This window comes from Apteryx mantelli, chromosome Z, assembly GCF_036417845.1.
Source record: "Apteryx mantelli isolate bAptMan1 chromosome Z, bAptMan1.hap1, whole genome shotgun sequence".
Lineage (NCBI taxonomy): Eukaryota > Metazoa > Chordata > Aves > Apterygiformes > Apterygidae > Apteryx > Apteryx mantelli.
The window spans coordinates 51,900,018-51,912,845 of NC_090020.1; the positions used below are offsets into that span (position 1 = coordinate 51,900,018).

General features: G+C 34.2%; 1 protein-coding gene across 1 annotated transcript in view; it reads left to right on the plus strand.

Annotated features, from left to right (window-relative positions):
* The window catches only part of KIAA0825 (KIAA0825 ortholog), a 251,032-nt gene that overhangs the window by 120,765 nt on the left and 117,439 nt on the right, over positions 1-12,828 (plus strand). Inside the window, exons 18-20 of the mRNA XM_067315851.1 lie at positions 1,358-1,514; positions 5,691-5,846; positions 9,755-9,849. Coding sequence (XP_067171952.1) covers positions 1,358-1,514; positions 5,691-5,846; positions 9,755-9,849 — 408 coding nt within the window. The remainder of the gene's footprint in view (positions 1-1,357; positions 1,515-5,690; positions 5,847-9,754; positions 9,850-12,828) is intronic.

Below are 12,828 nucleotides of genomic sequence, written 5' to 3' on the forward strand. Positions count from 1 at the left end.
TGGGTGCTGACACTGATACACCACTTTGTCAGAGGTCCTCAACTTTTTCAATGTCAACCTCTAAGAAGTTTGAGAAATTCAGTTCATATCTCTATGTGGTATTGAAAGATCAACCTCAAATTTGCTTTAATTCTAAAGATCATTTATTTTGAAGCTTTTTGTAAAAATCCCATAATAACATAGTATCATTTACTTCCATTCAGCAAAGAACAAAATTATAGTTTATATTTTGAAACTATTTGCTCTGTAGGAAGTTCTGAAGCTGCATGTGGAAGCAATATCAGCTTTAATGTCCAGCAGCTGTGTAGCATTTAAGTGAGCCTTCAGGTCAGCAGCAACTTTCAGCAGAACTAATTTTGTAATCATGGCACATTTTCAACAGTAAACTGCAACTTACAGCTGACTGCACCAAAGTACTTCTTTTTAGACCTCTAAACAATGAAAATCTTGTTTTTCATTCAGAATGTTTATTTTGCAGATTTTAAATTAAGCTAATAATGATTATAGAAGGCATAATATAATTTGTTGGTCTTTCAAGTTCCTATGTATCTCTGTCTAGATGCCAACCTATATCTATGCTGCAACTGTAATATTTGAGAAGAAGAATTAGTTTCAGTACTTTTTTCTTAATACTTTATCAATCTATAATACTAAGCTAGTACAGAGTTCGTAACTTAAATTTTATGCAGGGACAGTAGTATAAGAGTGGTCAGAGTTTTGAGTGTACATTTTTCAAGGCATTTGCACCTATCACCTTCAGATCTTTTGTAGCAGTTAGACACAAATACTTTTTGGAAAGAAAACAAGGAAAAGTACAGAGTTAGAAGGCAAAAAGTGCAACAAGTGGCTAATGTGTACCTTTGAAATGCTACCACCATACCAGTGGAAAAAAAAATTTCAGTTCAAAATTTATAACCTATACTTAGGGTAATGGCTACCTTTCTGACATGTTAATTAGTCTTTAATATGTTCAGTGACAGGCAAAGAAAAGTGTACAAAAGATCAAATCCTAATGCTATTCCAAGTAGTAAAGATACTTCTCTAATGCAAAAGAAAATAAAAAATATTTGCTCATTGTATGTCTTTAGAGTAAGGCATGTTTTGTTTTCATCTTTCAGAGTTTAAAAAAAAGGTATAATATGAAAATTTTATTTATATAAGAACTTTAACATGCATTTAATTATTTAAGATACTATTCTATTAAATATTTAAATAAAGGCTTCAGAGAGGTATATACAGCAAGATTTGTTTTGTGCAAGCCAAATATTTACAAATATTATTACATGAAGTTTTAGCTGACTTTATATTTTGATTTTTAGAAATATAACTTAATATTTATATCTTTTTTATATTCTAGTGCCTCAGTTGCAGTAGAAGGGGCAATGTTAGAGGAAGGAGGTATTGCACTTGAATTCACTGAGCAGAAAATAAACATGATGGTCCTGGATATCTGCCACAAACCAGGTGGCAGCGAGTACCTGAGGCAAATTTATCACATCATCCGGCTCAATGAGGTAGGGAAACGGCCTTTTTACCGAGCAATTAGGTGTGTACTGGCCTGAGGCAGCGTCTGCTGGCAGCTAAGGGTTAGTCAAGGAGGTGATAATGCTTCTTAAAGTCAATATGAAATCCAATATTATATTGTAATAGAATCTATTCAGTTTAGGCTTTTCTGCATTTGTACAGGAAACAATGAGATTTTATTTATGTACTTAAACAGTAGTATGGCTCATAAACTTACTTCAGATTTATATCATAGACCACAGATACATTTTAGGAGTTTGAAAACAGTGGAGAAAAAGTCAGCAGGCTATTGAGAATCTGACTGTTACCAGAAGTAAGATTAAATGTGGTAAATCAATTCCCTTGATTAAAAAACAAACAAACAAACCCTACGGCTGTGCTGAGGAAGTAAATGCATCCCCAAGAAAACCTTATTTAATCTAGATAACTCTGTTCAGCTAAAGTGCTTTCAAAATTATAGTAAACAAATTCAGATTTGTTTGCTGCACGTGGAATTTGGGCAAGGTAAAAGAATTATCTCATTATTTCTAAAACTGTACTAAATATGCCCTAAATTACCACAACTATTCTTATAGTATACACTGAAATAAACACAGGTTTGCTTAAATTGTATGATAATACAGATCTACACAGCTTAATTAAGAAAGTTCTGTTTATTAGCGTTGATTACTAAATTACTATTTCTTGAGTGCATAAGCAGGTGCTGTTAAGATTACTGCAAGTGTACAAAGTGCCTATAATAAAATGCAAATATAGGCATAGGCCAAGGGGTTTTTTTGTTTTTTTTTTTTTAATTGATAGCAAAAGCCAGTTAGGCAGCTATGTTTATATGCAGGCGGTGGAGAGTGGCTCAGTACTGGCACTGTGCTTCTGAAAATCAAATCAACTGTGTAGTACCCTAAGTATAGGCTTAAGAGCAGCTTTTATCCATCTGTATTTGGAAGTTTTCAAAGCAATGTAAGCACGTATGCAGAGATGGCAACCTAATATTAATAGAACATGGAATCTTTTCAAGTTCTATCTCAAATAATTAAATGGTACAGGAATTGAAATGAAAATTATTATTGTAATACAGTTCAAACTAAAACCTTTTCACCTGGAGCATGTTCAGGATTACTCTTTGTAGAAAGGAATGAGGAAAAGATGATGAGAGAGACCTTCTAAAATAGCATAGAATCCCAGTTAGGGCACTCACCTACAGGACAGGATATCCAGGCTCAAATCTTTGTTCTGCTTGGTTTAGACCAGGGATTTGAATCTGCATCTCCCACAGCCAAAGTACGTGCTCTAACCACTAGACCATTAGTTTTCCAGAGTGTAACTTTGTCATTTTCCCCTGTTGGAGCTGTTCTGCTTTGTAGAAATTACTGTGAAAATCCATTCTGTAGCTTCTAGGGTCAAAAATAGAATCATATTTTAGCTGAAGGGGTAGAATGCCCATATCAGGTTTTAGAGACCCCAATTCAAGATTTGATTCCTGTGAGTATTCAGTTATTTATACAAAGTGGAGCAGCTCCAACAGGAGGTAAGAAGCTGAGAGAGAATTAGGTGGAAGAGGGACTTTAACCTGTCTTTCTGCATCCCAGGTGTCTCTCCTTGAATTTCTGCAGCTAGTTAGAGCTTCATTAAAAATAGAACATTTCTCAGTGGAAAAAACTGTCTTGTCAAAAAAAAAAAAAAAAAATCCTGACCAGCCAGACTCCTCAGAAGGACTCAAGCACATTACTTCAACTTGGCTTTGAAACCCTTACAAAAAGTTATAATGCTTAACATGCTATCATCATAATGCACTTTTCAATATTATTTTTCGTAACTTACAATTATGTCTGAAGTGTCTGAGTACCAAGAGATAGACTTGATCTGCCTGTATGAAGGGCCATGCTTTTGTTTTTTGATGCCTTAAACTATGAAGGGGTAGTGTACTTAAAAAATTATGCTGCACTGTTTAATAATTTCATGTGAATAGAGGCCCAAATGGTGAGTCAGAAAATTGTGGTTCTTAACTTTCCTTAGAAAAGAGAGAAAAAAAGGAATAGAGCTTTTTGGAAGCTGTATTTTAAAACAGAACTATGATGTTTTTAAGATCTGTAACAGCTACTGTAGAACTCATAGCAGTCTACTGTACTTCATGTATTTATCAAAAAGAATAATCATTTTTAAAAGCATCTTTGACTAACAGCTACCAAAAAGAAACCAATTCTCCTGAGCTGTCAGGCTCAAGAATATTCCACCTACTTTATTGTTTCATGCCAAGTCACTGATAATGAGGATATAGCTCACATGTTTTCATTTAAACATGGTTTCATTTCTATTTGTTTTCAAATTTTTAAAACATGACCTTTTCTGGTCAAAATACAGTGTATTAAATATACAATAAATATACAATATACTCTGTACTAAAGCAGCTCTTAAAGTAATATATTTACCATTGATTAAATCTCTTTCTCAAAACATAAATCGAGAGTATTCCCAAGATAGAAAAATGCCTGTATTGGGAAGTGGCTGTAGCCCACTTAAAATTTTCAAAACCCTAGCAAGCATGAACAGCGAGTTCCAATATCTCTACTGGAAAAACTAACAGATTCTGCTACTGCTGGCTCTGTGACACGCAGAGGGTCGTTTTAGAACTGTCTACGGGGACTGAAAAAATATGTGCAAGCAAGACAGTATATTTCTAAAAAATGATGAATGTATAGAAATAACTCTTAAATAACCCCCTTCACCATAACTTCAACATCTTTATTATGGCATGAAGCAATGAATTAATGGGAAAAAAACGAACAGTTTTGGAGGCTGAATAAATATAGGTAAGAGACTTAGGGTATGGTTTCACAGCCGGATTACACAGTTGACTGCTGGCTTAAGTGAAAAAACTTCTGAGTTCTAATTCTCTTTTTGCATTCAGATAATTTTGTGGTTGTTTTAAGCAGTCCTGACAATTGGCTGCAACCATCAGAGATGCTATTTCTCTTGCCCTTGTGCATTCCTGCTCCCTTTGTGCTGGTACTAGAAATCGTGTGGCTTGCTGGTCTGGCCAAAACCTGTCTTTTTTTCTGGCTGATTTCACAACATATGCTCATGTCAACACAAGGGAGAAGTAGTTGCAATCCGTGTAGGTTGGGAGGGAATTTGTTCCTTATAGGCCAGACCACAGTTGGATCAGCTTAAGCTGATCATTAAATTACTTTTTTAGAAAGACCTACTTAGGAGCAGTGAGCAGCTTGGCAAGTAGTATGAACGCTCCCTCACCCGAGTCTGAAAAATTTTTATAGTCTCAGTGTTACTGCAAAGTGAGAGGACCATTCACACCCCACCCATCTTAATGAAGACTCACCTTAAGTACTTGCTCAATGTTATGGCAATCCTATCGTTATGGGTTTCATTTTAATAATAATAAACTGTTTAATCACAGTAGTCCTTCCAGCAAATAGATCCTTAAGTGTTTCATTATCTAGCTCTTAGTAAAATGCTTCTATTTAATCAAAACACTTTATTGGCATGCAGTGATGATTTATTTACATAGTAGTTTAAGAAGTGAAAACAGAAAAGATTGTGGCCAAAATAATCATGCGTCTGTTACACTGCAGTTTCTAAAATTGTCATCTAAATCATAAATGACTTCAAGTTTTTGAATGTTAAAATAATTAAAAATAGCTTTGAAGAGTGGGATATTTTTTATTTCCTGTATTTAAAAACTGGCTTGAACGTTTTCGTTGAACAATTAATTTGTAGTCATGTAGTAACTATTTCATGCTGCCTAAAGATAACTTTAAATATTTTTGTATACTTTATCATATAAAAGAAATCATATAATAACCATCATACATTAGAACAACTCATAGAAAACATGTTTATTTTTCGCTTCAGCTAGCTACACCTAACAAATATACTGAATGAGAACAAAATTTGATGATAATTTCAAAACAATATGTTATAATATTTGGAATTCCTTCAGTTGCATGTTGATGGAGATTATTTACTGTTTGTTGTAGACCTGTGTTACTCTTAGAAAGGTTTCTATTTTAAGAGAGTTTATTTACTCTCTCCGTTAATTAGAAGGAATTTCTATCAAGCGCACAGTAAATTTATGATTTGGGCAAATTATTGTCAAGAAGGCTAAGTGACATATATTGTTTTGGGGGGGGGGGGTTTTCTCCCTTAAAAAGGAATATTTGAAAGAGCAGCTGTCTTGTGAGAATTCCTCTGAAGAGAGTGTTACCTCCAATCAATGCTTGCCTTTGACACTGAAGGGCAGAGAAGAGCAGCCTGTCTTCAGCCCTTTCCAGGTGCACAGCCAATCTTGTGCAAAAGTGTTCAATCAGGTTTGTGAAAATATGGAACCTTGGTTATACTGTACTGTAATATACTTCTCATAAGCATGATAGTGATGGAGACCGAAATCGTGAAAATGGAATTAATTACACGAGTTCACATTTGATGAAGTGCAAAGGAACATTATTACTCGGGAAGCTAATGAGGGCACCCTTTATAGTGGTATGATGTTCAAAGAGCCCTATTGTCCTTTTCTTTTATCAGAATTATTGTATGTAAGAACAATTTACATTTACTTACACTTTCTATGATAGTTCAGTATAGTAAAGGAAAGCCCATTATTAACAATGACATTTATTACATCTGTGTAATGGTAAATAGGGCTTAGTCCTTTTGAAAATTATGGCAAAACTCCAAGTGCACATTCAGAATCTTACCTGATAAGTCCTTCATAGAAATACTGAACACTAATGTAAAGGACGCTTTGGAAATGCATCGAATTCACAGAATAATGAGAGTAAGCAAGGCAAAGAGCAAACAATGAGAAAAGCATTCATTTTTATGTTTTTCATTAGGCCATGCTAGTTATAGGTAAAGGAATATAATTTACTTTTAGAAATTAGTTTCCTAATAATGTAAAAGTTAAAGAAAATAGATCGAGGTGCCTAAATCTCCACTAGAGCGCCACATGACTAAGTCACTTCACAAAACGGAATGTAGTTGCTGAAAGCACTTGGACACTTGAAAAAAAATTTACATTATACTTTCTCAAGTCTTCTTAATGTTTCAGCTACAGCTTTGGCTCTACACCCAGGATTCCAAATATTTAAAAATGAATTGTATTTTAATTACATGAAGTTCACTTTACAGACTTCTGGTAGAAAGAGACTTTTTCAGTACAATTTTGTTTTTAAATGGAATGACCTCTTTTCTCACTTGTGGTATTATTGGGCAATTTCATCAAGTATATTGCTGTAAAACATATCTAGTATTTTTTTTTCCTTTTTGCTTAATGAATGCTGAATCATTGTCATGTTGCAATCAAAGTGTTAATATCCTGAAAGGGAAGATTAATACTAGTTTCACAAGGCTTTTTATTCCAGATGAACATGTTTTAAAAGTGTACTTTTTCTTCCATTAGTCCCTTTGCATGTATACTAAATTGATGGAATTTAAGAGGGTACAGAATCACTTATTCCAATATGAAATGCAGAAAAAGCTTACTGTGCCTCAATTCTCAATTCATTAATAGTGTGGTAGAATAAGACCTTCAAGTAGTGACAACTCAGGGCAGAATTTTTCTGCTACATGACAGGTTTGCAGTACTCTGTTAATCAACAGAAATACAAGGGATAATTTGTATGAGATTGCTTTGGATTTTGTAAATTTTTGGCATAAAATCTGTTATCAGAATACAGGAGGGTATCTCAGAATTAAAAAACAAAAACACTAAAAAAAAAAATCAGTAAATCACAGTGCTTAAAGTACCATGTGGCAACCCTATTGTTGACAATGACAGACTTGTTTCCTGCACTTGATTAAAGAATTTAGTTCTCTTTACCATAAATTTGCACATTTATTTAGCAGTGTGGAGCCTTCCATTTATAAAATAGTGGTCAATATAGTTCAGTGTCTGGTCTCTTGTGAAGACTATTGCCAGTGCTTATGGAGAATGCAAAAGCATTGGCAAGGATCAAATTTTCTTCCCATGGGATATATTTCTTCTTAAATTCATTTCTTAGCAGTTGGCCGCTACCATGAAGCTTGATAGTTTGTAATTCATGATTAACTTACTGATTTGTATTAAATCTAATGTAACTAGATTTGTTTTTAATACATGAACTAACATTTAATCCTTTTGTGAGTATGTATTTTGTCAATGTGTTAATTATATATTGTATTTAAAAAAAATTTTTCTCTGAAGACCCGGTTGGAGTAGGCAGGGCAATACTGCTTATGATTCCAGAGAGCTGGTGCAGCTCTAACCAAAGAATCTCTGTACTGTATTGTGTTATATAGTGTAGACATGCTCTTAGCTTCCTCATGACAGGATTCTTTAAAGAAATTATTTTAAAAGCTTTCTGAAAGAAAATTTCTTATATTGTTTGCTGGAAGATGTAAAAATTGTAGTATACTAGAGTGGATGAGTTTCCTTTTCTGAAGCTTTGCTAATTTGTCACCAGCATGTCATATTTAGCAAGTTACTTAATTATAATTTCTACCAACTTTATGGCTCCTGAAATAAAGGCCACTGATCCATTATTTTTCAGATCTGCTCTAGCACTTTTATTAAAGATATGTACATTTCTTACCTTCCAGCCCTCTAGTTCAATAGCTGATTTTAGGAAGTGTGTCATTTCTGTTACCAATCAGCCACCTCATTCTTACATTCCTGCAAAATCTTGAATAATCACCATCTGGTCCTAGTAACTTGTTGCTCTTGATTTTTATCAATTTGTCCTGACACCTCAATCTCTGCCAGTGCTGCTGCTTTATTGTCTAATAAGAGTAAGCCTAAGCTATACAACTCCTCCCCAGTCCAATGAAGAAAAATACTACAAAGAAATCATTTTCCTTTTCTGAAATGACTTTTTTTTTTTTTTTAAACAGATCCTTTATTTTTGGCTAGCACTGATTGGTCTGGTGGACTAAGTTGTTATCTGGTGTATTTATAAATTTTCCTATTTGCTTTTATGACATTTACTACTGTCTGTTCAGCTCCTCCGTTTTATCCTGCTTGATTTTTACAAGTATTTCCTCAATATTTATTTATTCATTTATTTTTAATTCATTATAGAGGATTGAACACTTGCCTGTTTTCTCCCTCCTATTCATCTACTGCTCATTTACTTGTTCTCATTCCCACGATTCTCTTAGTTGACTCTTCCCATCATTTCTTGTTTATCAGATGTTTGCTTCTTCATTCATTTTCCACTTTCACTTTATGTTATTCTTTCTTTAGCTAGTCTTTTCTCAATTTCTTACTCTGTATTTCACCTGTCTTTTTTATCTTACCTTGCAGTGCATGCCAGAGATGAGGGTTAGTGAGAAAATCAAATGAAAAGAAGGATGGGAATAAAATAAAGATGGAAGGAAGGGGAGGGATTACCTGGAGGAATTGCATTGATTCTTTTCTTCCAGAAGCACCAGGTGCTAAGAAGAAAAAGATGCAATGCAAGATATTTCCATTGTTTTGACTAGCATCCTCAATTTTTTAAGCACTCAATGCCCTCCTAGTGTTACAATAATAATTTTTGAATGATTATCTCCCACGAAAGTTGAGTTGTAGTCATTACTTGACCAGTATGGGCAATGAAAAAATTAATTTTATACAGCAGGCAGTACTGTTTTGTAAACATAAGAATATCATGTGTAGTCTTTTGTCTGTCCACTGTAATTGTAGATCTTTTTATTTATTAAGTAAGCAGTATGGGGTTATGTTAGTTCATATTGTCTAGACTTATTAGTATTTATAATAACCATCTGGTAACTAGAGTGCCTTACAAAAAATAGAGAAGTAAACCATCATTCTCTAATTAAGATATAGGTTACATCTTGAGTTCCAACTTTACTAAGTTTTTCATGACAAACTTTTTGCTAACAGTAGAAAATGTTAATTGCTGTTAAAATTGTCAATTATTTTGCTTTTCAAAAAAGAGTCAAGCTTTCAGACAAAGTGGTTGGGCAAAATGCCATTAACAGTTGGAAGAATAACGGTTCAAAAATTGATTTATCTTTTTATAAATAATGGTTACATCCCCAAATGGATTTATGAATTAATTGCTGTCTTACTGGAATAAAAACTGTCTTCTGTGGACATGATTGATATCATCTGTCTAAGTCCTTGTTCTAGACCCCCCCTCCTTCTTGGTTAGTATATCACAGCTGGAGCTTTAATTTACTGATCATATTAACACTGATTAATAACTAACAATAGCTTCTTCCCATGTATCAACAGTCAGCCATTACTGAATGGAACTGGGATTGGTCAAACTTGCTGCCAAGTTATTTGGGACTGAATCAGATGACCTTCAGGGTGCTGCTGGCACACAGGTAACGGGATTCTGGCAAACAACTGCACTTTTCAATTTTCTGTTTTACTTTATAGTGGTCTATGCACAGAGATTTTTACCAGTGCAATTTATGAAATAAATTATTTTTAAATGACGCAGTTTTAAAATGGAAATACTTACTGTTTTTCTGCATTTTGTGCATGACAAGTTAGTTATAATTCTTATTTTGAGGACTTAATATGGTTTTCTGGCTGCGACCTGAGTCTTTGTTGGTATTGCCAATACATAGTGCTTTAAAAAGTAACAAGTAACTTTTAACTTTTCCAAATCTATACGGCTCAGGGAGATTTCAGCTGTATAGCACGGAACTTTGGGGAATGTTTGTTCAAGTCTCAGTGAGTCCTAAATCCAGTGAGGGCATGACAAGTACAGCTAGAAACAGAAAGTATTTCTTCAATAGTTTTAAGATTTTGGAGCATGTTTTAATATCCTAATGCTTATTTTTACTTGTAAAAATTGACTGCTTAATTGATAAGCAGATATATTTAATGTATGCAGATATAAGCAGATATATAAGCAGATACATTTAATGAATGAATGATACTCGTTAAATTCAGAAATAGGTTAAAAGATGTAGGTGTACAAATAAAATGTTCAAATCTTCTGCAGGTAGAGCTAATGTGCTACATTTGTGTAAGACTTCTTGGATTAAAAAATATATATATTCTCGACTCAGACCAAGTTTAAGTATGCACAGGATTTTCTTCTTTTTGCAGTCCTGTTCTGTAGAGTACACAACTGTTACTTCTGGTAATGAATACTTTCAGTTCTGGGCATTTCTGATTTCAATTCCTCATATAGGTGGTAGAGTTATTGTCACTCTGGCTTTTTAACTGTGCCTTTTAAGGTAATTATGAAATGCCCTTAACCACATGATATTTACATGTAATTAATGTCGTTTTTCATAGCCGAGGTTTTTCTGCTAATGTATCAGGTTTGAATTTAAGGGTATCTTTTATTCTGTAGGCTATAGAGAAGGTAAAGGGAATATCCTATTCTCATACCACTCAGAAGATATCCTTGTAGCTAAAATCATAGAAGCCTTTGCTCTCTGAAAGCAAGGAATTTATTTCATAATGCTTGCAACTTGTGCTGTAACTGTTGTCTGAAATATTTGCAATTGTTGCTGACTGAACTTCTCTAAATCAGTGCTGAAATTTAATTCTAGTGTCTGCACAATCTGAATATCTCCCTTCTGCTGGAATCTCTTCAGAGTGCAAATCTATCTGAAAGGGAAATTTAATGGGAATTAATTTTTTTTTCGGTTTAGATCTCTTTTTAAAATTAGGGCATGACTACTACACATTTTTCACATGGTTCACTTTTTCACATTAGGAGCAACATTTGTTCAGTTTTTGTAGGTGGAAAAAATGGGTATTTTTTTCTAAAATATTTGCTACTTACATCCTTGTGAAAACAGGAAAATTTACATGTTGTGAACTGAAATGTGCTTTCCCTCTTGCCATTCGATTCTCCTCTAGTTGTCCTTTGTTACCAACTGCCAGAGACAGAACATGGGACTACATGGACTTTTTTGGTCCAAACCAGTAGTGCCATTTTTATGTTAAATGGCAGAGACAATTCAGTACTAATTTTTTTCTTTAATAGTTCCCCTGCTGATTCCTAACACTTGTCCTTCATTAAAAATGAAGTAGTTTGCCCTTTTAAAAAGACTCTAATAAGAACTTAGACTCAGGGTGGTTCTTATACTTCCCTTCATGTTGATGTCATCAATATGAGCCAAAGGGAGTAGAAGAGACTGCTGTGATTTGCAGAGGGAGCATTTTCTGTGGGCATTTCATCTTCTCTGCTGACTTGAGACACATTTTGTACTTATTTTTGATCTCTTTATAGTGTAGAAAAACCATATATATACTTTCTCTGTTCCTCTCAGTATTCATGCTTTTGTCATATCATCCATTGTCTGCATCTTTTCTTTCTTTTTTTATTTTTACTAAGTGCCCTGATTGTTGTCATCTTTCCTAATTTGAAAATGTCTCCATTCATTGCCCTTCTACATGACATGGAAATTCTCATCTAGAAGTGACATTATGCAAGACGTTAATGATTAGCTCATAGATTTATTATTCAAACCTTTAAGTACTACGTTCTCTGGTTTACAGACCAACAGATCATTTAAGCCTGTTATAAGCATTAAGCAGAACTGCTAATCCAGATATCTGCCATATTTTCCAGCATCTTCACCACAGCCTGTCTTCATATCACGTTATTTTTAGCACAGCTAAAGTATGTCTGATAGTGTTTTTCAGCTGGCTAGGCCAGTTCTTGCTGGTCTTGTGCTTAGTCAAGCAAGCTGGACTCAAGTAAGCCCTGTCTTTAGATGATTCTTCATACTCCTAAAAATGCATTAATCGCAGCCTTGCTTGTGCTCAGGAGTTAGGGTTCAGGCTGAATGGTTGTGTGTCATTATTTTGACCTATTTTTGATAGACCCATTCTGTTTCTACTATCTCCTCCCTGAGATGAGCCAAACAAAACTAAGGGCAGTGTTTGAAAAGAGTTAGAACTATTGGTTTATAAAGCAGAGTGCCATACTGTTTTCATTATTCATTTCTTTAACACATTCTAATAGCTTTCCTTTATCAGTTACTTCTGTGCAGGCAAAAATATTTTTGTCTGTTCACAGTGATACTGAGGACTATTTCCTTTTTTATGCTTAAAGAGAAATACTGTCTGTTGTATATGAAGTAAAATAAGTATGTTCTGCTCTCTCTTTTGTGGAAAAATATTAAAAATGCTTAGGGGACTCATTTACAAGGGAAATGCTCCCCTAACCTAGTTAATGACTGAGTTAGATGGGAGGGGGTTATGGGAGCGTTGTCCCAGAGCCTGCCAAGTGGTAGGTGAATTAATTAGATGGTGGTTAGGGGGAAGTAAAAGGCTTCTAGGATGGGTTAAAAAGGGAATGAGTTGTGTACTACTCACTGCTGACTCCATGT